General features: G+C 46.5%; 1 protein-coding gene across 4 annotated transcripts in view; it reads right to left on the bottom strand.

Annotated features, from left to right (window-relative positions):
* OGFOD2 (2-oxoglutarate and iron dependent oxygenase domain containing 2) overlaps positions 1–3,515 on the bottom strand; it is a 44,134-nt gene extending 40,619 nt beyond the window's left edge. The window contains exon 1 of one of the 4 annotated variants that reach the window (XM_088449115.1): positions 2,800–3,515. In XM_088449115.1, the coding sequence (XP_088305241.1) occupies positions 2,800–2,952 (153 nt within the window). In that variant the 5' untranslated portion in view covers positions 2,953–3,515. Of the gene's footprint in view, positions 1–71; positions 2,570–2,734; positions 2,752–2,799 lie in introns of those variants that run through there. The other 3 variants (XM_088449116.1, XM_088449118.1, XM_088449117.1) reach the window with 3 other exon arrangements.
* Between the last annotated feature and the right edge of the window lie 14,346 nt (positions 3,516–17,861).

Here is a 17,861-nt window from a genome sequence, read left to right as displayed (position 1 = left end):
ACAAATAGCGCTTAATAAATATGCCCCATAATGTGATAGCAAATAAAACAAGAGATATGGTAAGAACTTACCTTTGTTATCTCTGTTTCTACGAGGTCCATAGGGTCCACAGGGTTGACCTTGTGGTATAGCTGGATCTGGATCCACGGGCACCACGCAGTTAAAGCTTTTGCTGCTCCCAGGATGCACTGGGTCCATCCTCCTCTATACCCTGCCCCAGCCACAGGCCCATCAGTTGGTAAGTAGCCAAGGCCAGAGGAGAAAAAAACAGAGAGAAGGAAGACTGGAACACACAAGAACCATACTCACAGAAAGGGAGACGGTAAACCGATGACCAGCCACATAGCCCATATGAAGCCAGGTGCGTCAGGGCGGGCGCCCTGTGAACCCTATGGACCTCGTAGAAACAGAGATAACAAAGGTAAGTTCTTACCATATCTCTTGTTTTCTACTTCAGGTTCCATAGGGGGTCCACAGGGTTGACCTTGGGGATGTCCCAAAGCAGTACAACTAAGGGCGGGGACGCTCCTGCGCTGAAAGGAGAATCCGGCGCCCGAAGGATGCATCCTGAGAGGTGAAGGTGTCAAACGCATAGAACCCTACAAAAGTCTGTATGGAAGACCAAGTGGCCGCCTTACACAGCTGAACAGCCGAGGCGCCACGGCCAGCAGCCCATGAGGGACCCACAGACCGAGTGAAATGAGCCTTAACAGAGGCCAGAACAGGTAAACCCTCCTGTGAATAAGCCTCACAAATAACCAAATGAAGCCAACGGGCCAAAGTTTGTTTGTTGGCAGGCCAACTCCTCTTGTGAAAACCAAAGAGGACGAACGAACAAAGAATCAGACTTCCAAATGGAACTAGTCCGGTCCACATAAACTTTGAGGGCACGGGCAACATCTAAGGAAGCCTCACCAGCCGAGAGATCAGGTGACAAATGCTGGCACAACAATTTCCTCATTAATGTGGAACTTAGAGACCACCTTAGGAAGAAAACCCAGACAGGTGCGAAGCACTGCCCTGTCCTGGTGAAAAATCAGATAAGGAGAACGGCAAGAAAGCACGCCCAATTCTGACACTCTTCTGGCCGAAGCAATCGCCAGGAGAAAAAACAGTCTTAACTGTCATCCACTTGAGTTCCACCGACTCAAGAGGTTCAAATGGAGGACCCTGCAGGGCCCGAAGCACCACTGCCAAATCCCAAGGAGCCACTGGTAGAACAAAGGGAGGCTGAATCCTGAGAACACCCTGGAAAAAGGTGCGGACATCAGGCAGAGTAGCGATCCTACACTGGAACCACACAGAAGTTGCAGACACATGAACTTTCAAAGAAGCGAGGCGTAAACCTAGGTCCAATCCAGATTGAAGGAACACCCAAATCCTAGAAACACGAAACGCTTGAGGATCGTAGTTTCTGGACTCACACCATTGAAAATAAGTATGCCACACTCTGTGGTAAATCCTGGCGGAAGCAGGCTTGCGCGCCTGTAGCATTGTGCTGATGACTGAGCTGGAAAAACCTCGGGACCTTAAGACGGATGTCTCAAGAGCCACGCCGTCAAAGACAGACGACCCAGATCTGGGTAAAGGCAGGGCCCATGAGACAACATGAATGAGGGAGGACTTCTTCCAGTTTATCAGCCACCCGTGCGCTTGCAGACAAGCGATCATTAGGCACAGATGTTGCAGAAGTACCTCCAGCGAGCCTGCCAGCAAAAAGAGGTCATCTAGATACGGCAGAAGCCAGATCCCCCAGAGAGAGGCCCGTCCCATCAGGCTGAAGGCTTATCGTCTGGCTTGGAAGCAGAGTGTCTAGTGCTCCAGGCCTACTTCTTTGTTTGACGATTGCCTGGGGAAGGACTGACCCAGAGTCCAAAAGGACTGAAAGGCTGAGGTCCTAGCCTTAGAAGGCGCAGCTGCTGACGGCAGAAACGCCAACTTAGATTTTGCCAAGGTATCAACAATCTTGTCCAGGTCAGGACCGAACAAAATCTCCCCATTAAAGGGTAAGGCCTCCAGGCCCTTCTTAGAATCCGCATCTGCTCTCCTAGAACGAAGCCACAAAGACCGGCGAGCAGAGACTGCTGCCGCCAAAACCCTGGAAGTCAGAAGACTGGCATCCAAAGACAAAAATTTAGTATCCCCCAAATGTATGACAGAGGGACTGCAGCAAATATCTCAAATACCTGCTGCAAGCCATCCATTCCCGCCGGCAGCCGCAACCTCCATAAGTTTCTATGGGGGATGCAAAGCTGCCATATTTACCAACTTCTGGAATGCAATGCATACAGGAGATTGGCCCCTGCTGCTACCACCATCTGAAGATGATGGTAGCCCGCTGTGGCTTATGGGCTACACATCACAAAAACCACCAGGAGAGAGACCATAGGAACCCTCCCATGGCAATGGCCGCGGCGCAAGCACTGGAGTCCCGACACAGTAGTGATGCTGCCACTTCACTCCCAGCACATCACTGGGATGGGCTCCTTTCAGAGCTGCTGTCCCTGCACATGCTTTTTTTTATACCCTGCAATCAGATAACCCATATCACATTGCAAATACAATCATTAATAAATAGACCCAATAGGGAGAGACGTATCAAACTTTGGAGAGAGATAAAGTACCAACCAATCAGCTCATTTTCTGTAAAAAATGACAGACACTGATTGGTTGGTACTTTCTCTCCAAGGTTTTGACATCAATAACAGCAGCATGTAATATAGAGGCACGTTACCCGTCCTCACACACCAGCCCTGACCGCACATATAATAACAGCATGTAATGGAGGCACATTATTACCCTCTCATAGTCCCTGGTGAATTGCTGCACGTCTGTGAAGCGGACATGCAGCTGGTATTCCTGTATGTATATGTTATCGGTGTAGAAACAGGCGCAGTGGTAATGGCCGCTGGGTGCCGCAGCTGTCATGGTGCGGGAAGAGCCACCTTCCATTATACTCACTGTACACACTCCATGTCCCTGACTGACAGACACTACTACTACTACACTGCACAGTGACAGCACCGGGCTTCCGGCCCCGCTACCAGACCTGCTGCTGCTGCTGGTGACCAGGGACAGGCAGCCAGTAGTAGTAGTACACACGGCCGGGGCACGGAGGCCGCTCCTGTAGAACCACTATTACAGCTGTAACTCCTGCTATACATTCCCATGTGAAACGCAGCAGCTCTCCTCGTTATTATACTCTATAATGTGATATGAATGACCCTTCCCTCATTGTTAGAATTTGTTTTTAAAACAATAGCAGATCACATAGGACAGCTGCGTGTTCTGTGCTGGCTAGTAAATGTGATACGGTCCCTTATGTGCCGGTGTCACAGTAAATGATGCCCCCGGGAAACAGTTACTACAAGGCGAGAGAAGGCCCAGCAGCAGGAACCGATGGAGCTTCGCCTCTCATACACCGTGCCCGGTGCCCTCATTGCCGATCAGTGGCCCACCCGAGAGTAGTGGCCCAGGCGTGTTCCCCGCCGTCCATGGAACCCCTGCAGGTGGCAGAGGAGGTGGTGGAGTCCAGCCCTAACAAGCTGGAGGATATTTACAGGCTGCTGGCTGAGGGCTCTTTCCCGGCATCCTTCTGCTCCATCAAGAAGAAGAACCTGAAAAGATACGCCCGCAAGTTCCTCCTGGAAGGTGAAGGAGATGCATATAAATATCATAGTTGTCTGCCCTCACTTTATGTCCTGCTGCATAATAATGACACTTCTACATTGTGCCCTGTGTATCTCTCACCTTCTATAGGCCCCTACACACTAGATGATATTTTGAACGATTTGGCTATTTCCAGCGCAACGGAATGACACATTGTTCAAATAATCAAGTGTGTACGCACTATGCACGCTCCTGCGGCGTTGTCCGTCGCATCTTCAGTTCTTTTGTGCATGCAGTAAGATCTGTTAATCTCGTTAACGATTTCCCTCATATCGTGCAGTGTGTCCCCTCTACCGGGCGATCAGACGATATGGTTACATTATTAATATTATTATTATTACCAGTTATTTATATAGCGCACACATAATCCGTAGCGCTTTACAGAGAATACTTGGCCATTCACATCAGTCCCTGCCCCAGTGGAGCTTACAGTCTATATTCCTTACCACATGCACACACACTAGGGTTATATAGTTAATGATGTAACAACCAAACGATGCAAGATATGTCGTTTGTTAGATTGCACAGTGTGTATAGACTAGATCATATGTCCGGGAGTACAAGGGAAATCGTTGACGTCATCACATCATTTGCAAGTCGTCTAGTGTGTACCTAGCTTATCACTTCTATACTATATTCTAACCAATGTGACCTGGTCACTGTGCCTTGTGTAATAGCTTGGCAGTGTAATGTGAGTGTAGATGGGAGTGAGGCAACATGATTGAGGGGTTTTTGATGGTACATGGCATAGTACACCTGGTGAGGAATGGGCTGACTGGTGATGTGAATGGTTTTCACAAAGTAGCCAGGAGTTCTGTTTAATGTTTGACACCGTATAGATTAAGCAGTACAGTATGTGGGACACAGGTTGGTACAATAATGTGTGTAGTATTATGTGTAGGGAAGCAGTCAGGACATCAGCGGGCGCTATCCCGCCAGCGATATCCTGACATGGGACTAAAGATAGGCATCGAAATCCCGACGGCTATCATTGGCCCCACTACGGAATCCCGATACCCGGCATACCGAACAAGGTTATGCCGGGTGTTTTAGCGTCTAGCCGCGGGGGGGGGGGGGAGGTTTAGGGACCCCCAGGGAGACTTAGGGCTAGGCACCCCCCCGGGAGTATTAGGGGAAGGGGGAGTTAGGGTTAGGCACCACTAGGGGGGATTAGGGTTAGGAACCCCCGCCGGGAGGGTTAGGGTGCGGGGAAGGTTTAGGCACTAACGGGGGGGGGGGGGTTAGGGTTAGGCTCCCCTAAGGGAGGGTTAGGGGGGTGAGAGAGGAGTGTTAACGTACTTACATTCAGTTGTTGGGATTTCGACCCACCAGGCTGCCGCTGTCGGTATTTGATCCGGCAGCATTACATACCGATTCCTAATGTGTAGCATCACAGAGCTAGTATATTGTATGTGGACACAGGCTGGAGTAATACTTGGGTGAACTGAAACATTTGCTTGATGTAGGCAGTCTGGGCACATGGCAGGCACATAAGGAGTGCAGCACAGCATGTATGGGAATGTGACTGGTATAATGTGTGGTGCCACTTGGCTAGTGTATACTGTGGGGATTTAGATGGTAAATAATACAAAGGAAATCCTTGCTTGTATATTACGTGGCAAAATACATGTGAAGCGCTGCATATTGTTTGTAAGATTATTCGGAACCAGAGCTGAAGACTTAAGCTACCTACACACTATACAAATATTGGACCAATTTGCGAATAATCGGGTGATCAGCCTGATTTATTGCATATTGTGTATGAACGATTGTTTTAGTGTTTCGCCAATAAAACAGTTAAAAATTGTCCACAAACGTATTCTTGCGATTATCTGATTGATCGGCCAAGAACGAAAATCTTTATCTTAATTGCCTGATATCGAGCAGTAGTGTTCATGCTAGAGAAAGGGCATATCTGTGCGCCCAAAAAGGGATTGTGGCCAAGGAAAAGGGGGAGTGTCTTTAAGACACGCCCCCTTGTTGTCACTCTTGGGGGCATGCCTGGCACTTACGGACATGTCGTGCTGGCCCCAAGCGCTGCTGTCTGTGGGAATAGATGTTGGGCGCATGGCATGCGCCCGGTATCTGTTCACCGGCGGTGACCGCTACACTGCAGTTTGCCTCACCCACGGTTTACTGCGACCCGCAGGTGGGGGCGGCACCCGCAGGCTGTTTTAGCGGGGCGCTGGCGGGCAGGGTGCTTTCTGCCCTTTAGAAATAGGGCAGGGTGCGGCGCTCTGCTACAACAGCCTAGCGGGAACGCTAGAGCAGTGTGTGTGCATTTTCGATAATCTGCTGATCTCCTGTACCATGTCATCCTCCTTGTCGGCGTACATATGCAAAATGAGTGTGGAGTGGTGGTAACTCGGTAGCTTCTAAATAAAAACTGCATAATCTGTAGCACAGATATTGCGCTGGCAATTTGCTGAAAAATTGTCCCATTCCTCATCCCGATCAAAACAATCTGGCAGTGTGTAGCTATCTTAAGACTAAGCCATTGCCCTTTGCTCTAACACTATGCTAGATAGAAGTACCTGCTGCTATGTTGGTGTGCTTGTTGCTTTGACTAGGGACGGCCATCGGTGTGATTACCATCGATGGTTATCCTCGATGGCAAAATAGCAAGTAGCCATTGACGGCTACCAACTATGCAATGGATAACCATCTATGGTTTCACCAACCGATGGTCATCCCTGTTTTTTGACTGGCCAGTGGGCCTATCAGAACCTGGGGGCGGGGCTTTGTCGGTGCTGGGGGGCAGAGCTATGTCCCGTATTACGGCACCTCCGTCATCGATGGCAAAAGCATTCAACATCGGTCATAAACCATCGCTGATTATGAATCCTCGATGGTCGATGGCCATCCCTAGCATTTGACCACTAGTGGTAGGTCGTAGATTTGCAGGGAGAAGGGTGTAATCTAGAGAACACATGGGTCATGAGTGTGTATATATTTTGCTTCTTCCTCCACTAATGAGCACAGGGATCCCTTCGGGGTATAGCCTGGAGAGAGTCTGGGCACCAAATAGTTACTAATTTTCTATCCAGCAGCCCCCTCTCCACTATACTCCGCCCCCAACCAGCCAGTTTTTAGTTTTGTGCCGAGCAGGAGAGGGCATCATTTTGTGGGGGCTGCTTTTAAGTGGCCCTCTGTTACTTTTGTTTTATTTTTTTTTATATTACTACAAGAGCGGGCAGTGCAGGACAGCATCGGCGACTGGGTCGGTGACTTGCACCGCGGGTCTCCGGGAAGGGACAAGCACACCACCGCAGCTGGACACTGACAGGGGCAAGTAAGCTTGTGGCTTAACACCGCTGGTGTGGAGACCACCGGCGGTGCTGGTAGTGTTGGTCCTGGAGGCCCCATTCCACCACCAGGGCACCGGCTAACAGGACGCTGCTAATAGCAGTGAGGGCCATGTCCCTGGGATCCATACCAGATGGGGGGAGTCGGGCTCTTCCTGTTAGCCCCCCCCCGCACCTGGGTGTGCTCGCTCTTAGCAGACAGCCTGCCCAAGTGTGATTGTTCTCATCTTACTCTCCCCTCTTTATACAGAGATGCTGGGCAGCCATTTTACAAATAGCTTGCCTCAGCACATCTCCGAAGAGTAGTTGGGCTCCTGACTCCATGTATACCTCACTATAGCTATATAGGTAGAGGTCCTAATAATGATATTTCTGTACTTTTAAGCAGAGCAGCCCCCTAGTCCAGAGCCCAGGTACCTAGGTGGTAGCTGAGGGTATGACGACTGTGTTCCCTTCTTTTAGGTAGCTTGAAGACCTCCTAGCGGAGGCTTCTGGCTATCTAAGTACATTGCTTTAGTTTATCTGCTACCAGCAATGGGTGTGACAACATGGGAATCCCCGGTTGTTGCTCTTTTGCCTGACTTGTTAGACCTATTCTAGTGCACATCCCTCGCTTTTGCTTGGGTAGCTAGGGCTAGGGGCTGCTAGACAGCTGGGCAGATACCCTACAGGACAGTCTCAGTTCGAGGACAAGTTTTTGTCTCTTGTGGGGCAGACGGGCTACTACCTAGTTTGTTAGGAGGTCATTGACATAGTCGTATTGACCTCTTAAGTGCTGACATCTGCCGTTTTGGCCAGGACAGTCCTCTGGTTGCATTCCTGGCTCGCTGTCACAGACTCTAAGAACTTAGAGGCTCTTATGTATTTAGAGGTCCGTCGACAGGTAGCACCCAAATACATTGTCTGTCTTTTGCACCAGACCGTCTACCTTCTGGATTAAGGAGTTACTCCTCTATGGGCCCTAGGTGCTGACGTAGGTGACCTTGGTCCGCCAGATAGCTGGCAGGTCTGTTGCCACAGGTTGGGTGGCTGGTTTCCTGTGTTTTCTCGTAGTGTAGAGACCACGCATAATGCCCAACAACCTTGCTGACTAGTCGCTCAAGGGTAATGTTCCCTTCTATAGACTAGCACAGCCCAGGTTTGAGTCCCATCGGGACTCATATATACTTTAGCGGGTTTCCCAATCTCTCCCAGGAGCAACCAAAGCTTTGTGAGACTCTGGGCCTGATTTTGACCCGGTCGCAAGCGCTGTGCGCTCGCAACCAGGTCGATGGTGGGCCAGTGCGCATGCGCACGTCGGAGCCGGCTCCGTCGTGCGCATGCGCGAGACCTGGATAGCGACGGGCACTCCGTCGCTCCGGGTCTCGCAAAAAAGGGGGCGAGCTGTCGATGTTGAGTGACAGCTCGCCCCCTTTGGTGGGCGGGCCGGGGGAGTGGCTGCCCAAACGGAGGCGTTCCCATGTGAACGCCTCCGTTTGGGGGCCGCCCCACTGACATCACGAGTGATGTCAGTGGGAGAGATTTCGTCTCTGTTAGAGCCGAAATCTCTCTGGGGCTTGTGGCAACGAGACCCTACCACAAGGGTCTTGTCGCAAGCCCGATGGTCGCGATGGTCTTGACCATCGCGACCATCTTCCTGGCCGCTCGCTATAGCTGTGGGTGGTCACCCACAGCTATGCGAGCGGCCAGAAGGCCGTTCTAAAGAAAAAATAGCCCGGCCCTGATTCAGAGTGAGCGCTCTGTCAGAGCAGGTCGATGGTTGCCCAGTGCACATGCGCAAGACCCGGATAGTGACGGGCAAACCGTCGCTCCGGGTCTCGCACCAAAGGGGGCATGCTGTCGATGTTGAGTGACAGCACGCCCCCTTTGGTGGGCGTGATGGGGGCATGGCTGCCCAGACGGAGGCGTTCCCATGGAAACACCTACCGTCTGGGGCCGGCCCCACTGATATCACAAGTGATGTCAGTGGGAGTGCTTTCGGCTCTGTTTGAGCCGAAAGCACTCCAGGGCTTGCGGCAATGAGACCCTACCACAAGGGTCTCGTCGCAAGCCCGATAGTCGCCATGGTCTTGACCATCGCGACCATCTTCCTGGCCGCTAGCTATAGCTGTGGGTGGTTACCCACAGCTATACGAGCGGCCAGCTCTAAAAATCAAGAAGGACGGCCCTGATTCAGAGTGAGCGCTCTTGCCAGAGCGTCCGGTTTTGACTCAGGGCCTCTGTTCGCTCCCCTCTGGCCTCCAGGGTCATTGTCCTGGTCCCCTGTCTGAAAGTGCGTGTTACTATACCAGCCTCTTATGCGTCAGACGCCGGACTGCTTGTTTCAGCCCATCCTCATTTTCTGGGCGCTAGCAGGGACTTCAAGATTCTCAGGTTCCGCATGGGGTTGCTCCGCTCCATCATTCGCTTAAACTAGGGGATTTTAGAGCATCCTTATTTACATATTGCCATTGGCGTCCATCACTAGCACTTCCTCTGGTATACTGTACAGGAGAATCACTTCCAGTTTCAGGCATCACTGATGGGAAAGGTCCACAGCCCCTTGTGTTTTTCATGAGGATGAGGACCGTCATGGCAGCTCCTCTCGACCTGCTTATCCTGGCACAGTCACTGGATATCCATCTGTCTCAGGATAGATCTTCACTGATCCCACGGATGGATAATTACTTGGAAGCTTTTCTCTTTGAGGGAGAGCTTTGCTGGATTCCAAGGCTCGTTGCGGGTATTCCTCCCTGCCATCAGACTAAGGGTCTTCCGGTTACTGTTCCCTCTATTCTGGCGTCTCCAATGAGTGTCATTACACTCTTGCAGACAAATCTTGGGCTCTCGCTATTTTGTAGTAGCTAAAGGGGACCCACTTGGGCTGCTCTCTTTGGGATTCAGGACATTGGCCATTCTCATCACCGATGCACGTCTTTTCGGGCAGTAACCTGTCATTAGACCTTTAGGATCGGTGGACGGCTCAGGGGAGCCTGTTACCAATTATCATCCTGCAGCTGTGGATGGTATTCGTCCAGACCTGGTTTGATCCGACAGCGCGACACCCATTGTCCACATAAGCCATCAAGGTGGCGCTCTCAGTTGCAATTCCATTAAGACGATCAACCGTTCCCCTAGTTGGGCAGAGCATCATCTTACGAATTTGTAAGCGGCCTTCCTTCCCGTAGTTCTCCTGGAACAGCAGACTCCTAGGCTGCCTGGTCGTTCACTCGGACGAGTGGGCTCTGCGTCCTGATGCTTTTCAGCGCCTATTGATAGCTGGGACCTGATGGACATCAAGATTACGGTGTCTATTACAACTACAAGTTACCAAGATACTGTTCCTGCTCCAGATATTCCGGAGTTCTCCTATTGGTCACTCCAGCTGTACAGTTCAAATTTCCGCTCTTATTTATCTTTCCTACACTTTCCATGCTCCCGCAGGTCGCAGTTGCAGGGGAGCACAGTGATCCATGTGGCTTAACTTGGCCATGGCGGCCGTAGTACGCAGCTTTTCTGACTCTCAGACGGCGCTGCATTGCGGTTTCCTCTATGGTCGGTTCTTTGGTCTCCTGGCACGTACTTCCATCGGATTCTGACCCGCCTCGCTTTGCCAGAGTGGTTCTTTAAACATTAGATTTTTATTGTTTCAAAATTATATAAGAAAACTTGGGGTATAGAAAAGGGGAATAGAAAATAAAAGGCAACGAAAATAAAAGGTACATTATTTGTATAGGACATATCAAATACAACATACATACAGTCCAGAAAGAACAACTGCGTTTGTCATCCAATACATAGCAATGATAATAGATCTGGCTATTATTAACAACTTACTATTTGTTTGAAAAATAGAAAATAAAAATTATGAGCTACCAACTAAGACCATCCGAATAGTCGAAATGAGAAATAGGGGTAGGTAAATCAACTCTTCTTAAATTATCCCTTGGTCTAATTATATATGATTATTTGTCATCAATTCCAGGGTCAAATCTCATGGCTTAGGTCTTGTGGACCAGTAGTCAGACCAATTTAACCACTAAATCAGCGGGTTTGATGTCGATGAGAAGTAGTGAATTCCAGCTGTTTCAAAGTCACAGTGGAGTTGGACCTTATTCTCTATGTCTTCCAGAGCAGGGATTATAGGGGAACGCCAAAGTTGAGCTATCCTGATTTTGGTTGCTATAAGGATGTAACCCACTTCGTTCAGAATTTCTTACCAAGTTGGAGGACCTATTTGGTGGTTTGGTTAGAGATTTCTCCCCAGATCATTCCAGCTATCATGGGTCCTCTCTTTGCTGCAGATTGCTCGGGTTTGGGCCTGCGGCACTCTTCCTGGAGATACAGGTCTCTGACCTCTCTGTTCTCCTCCAACGACTGCTTCTGCTCCTACCAGAGGTTCTGGCGTCCTCTATGTGCAGCCACCATTTGTTCTTACCAGGTGGCTCCATCAAACCTCTCCTGGGTTCTTTGGACTCTTCTGTAAGCTCCCTTAGGAGTCCTTGATTGCAGTGCACATTGCGTGGCGCGATTGGTGTCTGTTCTGCGGTCTCGCTTGGGTTCCTACCCAGGGTTGTTCCTCTCATTCCAAGGGGGTAGTGGTTCTGGCTTTCCGAGTTCAGAATTCTTCGTCAGTGGACGTGTCTAGAGATTTGGGCCCTCCGGGATTTTTGTCCGGGCTCTCTGTGGTTTTGTAGGATTTTCACAAGCAGGTCTGGCTGGTTTCTTGACAGATTATCCTGGTGAACCCGCTTGACTATCCGCCACATTCTGTGGTGGATCACCTGCCCCTGTTCTGGTGACTGCTCATTATGCAAGGTCAGTGGACCTTCTTGGGCAGCTCAACGTGGCGTTTCTGCTGTACAATTGCACAGCCACATGGTTCTCTGCTGACACTTTATTCATTTCTATGCAATTGTTTACCTCGTGTCTTCGGACGCAGCCTTCAGGCAAAGGGGTTCTCAATGCAGTCCAGGAGCATCCCCTCCCATTGGGGACAGCTTTAGGACGTCCCATAGTGATTCTTGTGCCCCCTAGTAGAGGGTTTACCTTGTTAAATCCCTTTCTTTGACTCCATAGGGGACAGAGGGCACCCACCCTGATGCATGTGGCTTGTGGGGCTTATTTCTTCTGATGTCAGTTCTTGGCTCAGTTCTTTCTCTGACGTGTGTTCTGTGTGTGTGCCGGTTTTCCTTCTCCCTTTCTTCCCTCTCCCTCTTCTTCTCCTCGCTCCTGCCATTGGCTTGCTAACTTAAACCGGCTGGCTGGTGTCTGGAGGCGGGGTATATTGGAGAGGAAGCCTGGGGGCTGCTGGGAAGAAAATAAGTAACTATTGGTGCCGTGACTCTCCTCTACCGGATATACCCCAGAGTGATCCCTGTGCCCTCGATAGAGTCAAAGAACACGATTTAACAAGGTAAGACCATAAATCCTCCTATTCTATGTTTTCTGGAAGGAGAGTACTATAAATGGCAGTCATACGCATCCTTTATTTTTTAAACTGAGACCCATAAACCTCATCATCTTCTTATTCACACTGTCAGTGTAATATTGTTAATGTGTCACTATTCTGTGACCCCAAAATAATCAGTTCCCAATAGAATGTTGTACATATCTGATAACTCCCAACAGATTCTGGAAATCCAACTGGGGTCCTAACCCACAGGCTGTACACCAATGATGTACTGTATAGCCTACATTTCCCGTGGCCTTGCCATGCTGGTGTATATGCACTGTATTTTTGTAGAAGAAAAGTGTTCCTGTAAAAGGTATATAATGTTACCACCTACAGGAAATGTGTGATGATGTATATCAAAAGCTGGAAGACAGGACAACTGGCATTTGAAAGTCTGCTAAGCAATTCATATTAAAATGGTTAATTAGGATTTTATACTGTCAGATGTAGTCCAAAATAGAATTTAATAATTAACCAAACCCTTTAATGGCCTTTCCACTGAGTACTTAAAGGTGTGTATATGTCACCCCCTGGTGTGCAGATTATAGGATCAAATGGACCCCCAATTCCATTAAATATCTCAGAATTTCCCTTCCTAAAAATATACATAATTTATATAGCTTGAATTTACAAAAGATAGTTAAAGAAGCACTGGGGGAATTGGGGAAATGGCAGCATTTAATGTTATCCTACCTAGGACGGGTACATATATTAAAAATGATTACATTCCCAAAAATTTGTTATCCACTTCAGATGCTTCCGATACTGTTGTCTGTAGCGGATGAAAAATTAATAAACACCACATTTAGAAAATGTATTTGGCAGAATAAGAGACCATGCATAAGTTTAATCAAACTACAACAGCCTATAGCCAATGGGGGTAAATCTTCCAAACTTAAAATTATATAACCAGGCAGGTGTTCTCCGCTACATCTGAGACTGGATTCAAGGTATGGATCATTACACAATTTCGGATATTGATCAATCCTTTTTACCACATCAGCACTTCTTATCATTTTTACACAATCATCGTCAGTTAAAAACCCCCATAGAGTCTCAGAATCCACTCCTGATGTCTTTTTGGATCGTCTGACACAACACCAGAAACAAAATGGGTCTTAATAGTCATCACTCGCTATTTCTTTCATTGATAGCTAACCCCAAATTCCAAAATGGGCAAACAGCGCAGCCTTTCTTTTCCTGGTGTTGTAAAGGTATATCCCAGGTTAAAGCACTAGTAGATAACATATCTCATTCACCTCTTCAGATACAAGTATTGGCAGATAAATATACCTTACCCAAATCACATGCTCTAGCTATGTACAAAGCTCAGCATTAAGCTAGCTCGATCGTGAGACACCTCTCTGCAGATGATTGATCCAACCCTCTCTGTGTTAAATTAAATAGACAGTCGTCTGACAGGAAAACCGTATCCACATTCTACCAAATATTACATGACCCTCTGGATCTCTCAAAATCAAATGCAGGAATTTTTCTTGGACACAGATTTTTCCTACTCAATAGACATTCTTTTGAAAACCTTTAATTATTCCATATGAACATTATCTTCTTCAATGTAGAGGGAAATGTTTTACAATATATTTCATAATGGATATCTTTCCCCTCATCTTAGATTTTTAATTGGGATCTCTGATTCTGGGGTTTGCCCAAAATGCAAGGGCCCAGATGCCACATTCATGTATTGTATGTGGGATTGCCCACTAATATATTATTTTTGAAAACAGGTTAGACGATTTCCAATGACCTATCTCCTTAGTGACTTGCCTCTTTCAGCAGAATGGGCAGTTCTGGGATATATACCCCCTACAACCAAAATGCAAGGAAGTAAGAGGTTGATGCTTATAATTTCTGCAGTAGCCCGTAAGAGTATATTGCACCAGTGGATTCACGGGGAACCCCCATCCATACAATTGTTAAAGGCGAAAATGTTTGACATATTCCACATAGACTGGTTAGAGGCCTCACTAGACAAAGAAGAGCGTACTGAAAATTCTTTTCCCATCTGGGAGGGGTTCATTGATTCTTTATCAGGTGACCGTAAAAATCAATTACATAAATGTTTTCACTCCACAAGTTGGTATGAAATCAGATTGTTATTGGGAGATGCACCAATTAATATGCAAACAACGGTTCCTTAGATCTTTGGGGATGTGCCGGACGTGCCTATTGATTTTGACTTCGATCTCTGATATTATCATGTCTCTCTCACTCCTTCTGGTTTGAGAAATGCTGTTGGTCTTGACTATATATGTGTGTGTATATATGTGTGTGTATATATATATATATATATATATATATATTTATAATATACAGTCAGGTGCATAAATATTGGGACATTGACAGAATTTTCATATTTTGGCCTCTATTCACCACCACAATGGCATTGAAATGAAACAAACAAGATGTGCTTTAACTGCAGACTTTCAGATTTAATTTGATGGTAATTACATCCAAATCAGATGAATGGTGTAGGAATTACAACAGTTTCTATATGTGCCTCCCACTATTTAAGGGGCCAAAAGTAATGGGACTATCAACTCAAAAGCTATTTCATGGACAGGTGTGGGCCAGGTGTGGCCTGACCCCTGAGGAAGTCTAAGAGGACGAAACGTGTTGGGACCTTGCTCCAGTACCTCTCCACTCTGCTGAATATATTGCAGATAAGCATTTTACCATTTCTAACTTTTATAGGTTTTTTTTTGTTAACCCCTGTTATACTCTGTATCCCTGTAAATGTGATTAAAAGACCCCTTTGTTTGTGAAAAAGCTCACTTGTGATAAGGGTCATTCTTTGCTTGTTTGAGGCTAACCCTATCCACCCGTGTGCGGATTATGAGGGCCTCCATGGGATCCTAGAGAAGAGATATCAGAGTATTACATGCAGATGTTCAAGTTTTCTTCTGGTACGCAATATATATATATAATTAACTATATGTGCTGTGTAAACAAAAATACTACACTATATTTGCATTCTATCTGGCTCGGTTTGAGCCTCCCCTATTAAGGTTTTCCTGACCTGTTGGAGGACCATACACACTTCACCATATGGAACCCCAGTGAAGGAATCACAGATAAGCTTTAAAGTTTTATTATTTGGTACGCACATTATATTTTGAGCACGTGTTTTCATGTTTTAAATACTACACTATTAGGCGCATGCCTTTTCCCAATTCCACTTCCAGATCCTATTTATCCTGATTGCCGTTCAGGAACCTGGGAAGACTGCTGCCACCTCCACCAGAGGGATAAAAGTGTCATACGTGTTAGCACTATACAAACTGTACTTTGTTCTAAAATACACCTACTGCACAAACAGTGCAATACGTTTCTAAAGACGTTAACCAGTGCGCCGGTCTATACACCTCCTACAAAATATATATATGTATGTATATATATATGTGTGTGTGTGTGTGTGTGTGTGTGTATATATATATATATATATATATATATATTATAATATATATGTTTCTAAAGCTAGCACTCCATAGTAACCAAAAAATAATAGCCCTGGTGCCCTTAATAATATATGAATACTCAAAGTATATGCAGGGGAATCAGCTGCACTCATGGGTCTTGTTAGAAAGAATAATACCAACCAAGGGAACATTCGTTCAACGTTTCAGTCACTCAGACTTTTTCTTGATAAAAGTTTTGAGAGACTGAAACGTTGAACGAACGTTCCCTTGGTTGGTGTTATTCTTTCTGAAAATTAACAAAAAAGGAAGGTGTGTGTGTATGGGGTTTAAGCTGGATGTTCTATTAAAGCTGCATTATTATTTACTAGGTACATTTTAAAAAGCTTCTCCCTACAATAGCCAAACCCCTGAGTTAGCTCCATGCAGCCATTTCTCAATGGCCCGGGGATGTAAGCGGATAGACAGTTCTCTCAGTCAACCTCCCTCCATGGCTATTTTTAATGTGGCAAATGGAGCAAATTAATTAGTTCAGTGTTACCTGTTGAACCAGAGTGGTCTTTGCAAAAATGGCTGAATGGAGCAGCTACTGCAGTTGTTGCTAGGGGGAGAAGCTTAGTGAAATTGGTGAAATAATTGGTATCATTGTTTTGTATTAGTCTAAGACTTATTTATAACTATTTCTAGATTTCACTTTTTATTATGTAAATGGTGGTTTTAGAAGATCTCATTAGGCGGAATAAATACATATATACATTGTTTTATAGTAATGTTTTATGTATCTGCATATTTGTTGTTGTTTCAGGTGGTTGTTTGTACTATGTTGGACCAAAAAATGAAGAGAAGAGGGAAGTGCTTGTGGACCCAGAGAGAAGACACCATGTATTCCTGGAGAGCCATCTCACAGAGTCTGGTCATCATTTAGGCCAAAAGAAGACTGTGAACCGGATTCAAAGCAGATATTACTGGCTTGGGGTTGTGAAGGATGTAATAGACTGGGTAAGTTTGCCTAAGCTGAAGAAAGATTTTCAGGGGGCGATTCATTTGTTTTTTTGGGCGTGCTAATTAATGAGCACCCAGTTTGCTATTCAAATGTTCTGGGCACTCAATTATCGCCCTCTTCGCAGACTAAAAGACGAGGTTTAGCCGTCTTAATTTCTGGTTAGGGCGCGCTATCTGCGGTTAGCGCACCCTAACCAGGGTGTTTCAGTCACATTTCTGCTCGCGCACTCCTGAGTGCATGCAGAAATGCTGGCGCCAGCGGCTATCGCGCCCCGACAGAGCAACGATTGAATTGCTCTGTCGGGCGTCTAAAAAAAAAAATCCGCCGGCAGAACAATTGAATCTCCCCCTCAGAATCCTGAATAAGTTATCCAGTGACTTGTTAACATGAAAATAACATTGACTTAATTACACTTTACAGTGGTGAGTTTTTATAACTTATTAAAAAAAAAAAACCTCTAGAAACACCAGCTTACTCCTAAACTATTTCTATGACAGGTGGTATGGTGTCTTGGAGAAATACATTGCAGAAAAATGTTACCTGTTTGTTCTTGTGAGAACTGTGCTCTATTCAAGATCATTGAGCAACTGAGGCAGCAGTTCAGTTTGTGCTCATGGTACAGTAGCACTGGCGTGATAGGAACCCGCTGCATGCAGTCCTGCAGTTCAATATCTATATGGTTTTGACCCACTTACTGCTATTATCTAATGGTAATGGTGCCTGTTATACACAGACCTGCTCTCCATCCAAATGTGTCTTGGAAAGTAAAGAGAACAGTTTATATTATATTATATACTGTGTTGGTACAGTGTACATTAATTATATATGTTTACTGTTGGAATGTAGATGTTTATTTATCACGGCTCTAAACAATATAAGACCAGGCTTTAAAAAATGTCGGTTTTCACGGTTGATTTTCCAAGTAATCTACAAGACATAATGCCTGTAATTGCCAGTTCAGTTTCAGTCTGTTACTTTGCTGATTATATTCCCCATATTATAAAGTGCTTTGGTTT

This window comes from Taudactylus pleione, unplaced genomic scaffold, assembly GCF_031769625.1.
Source record: "Taudactylus pleione unplaced genomic scaffold, aTauple2 ptg000479l, whole genome shotgun sequence".
In the NCBI taxonomy this organism is placed as follows: Eukaryota; Metazoa; Chordata; class Amphibia; order Anura; family Myobatrachidae; genus Taudactylus; species Taudactylus pleione.
The sequence above is the reverse complement of the archived record's forward strand: the minus strand, read 5'-3'. Positions and strand labels throughout refer to the sequence as shown.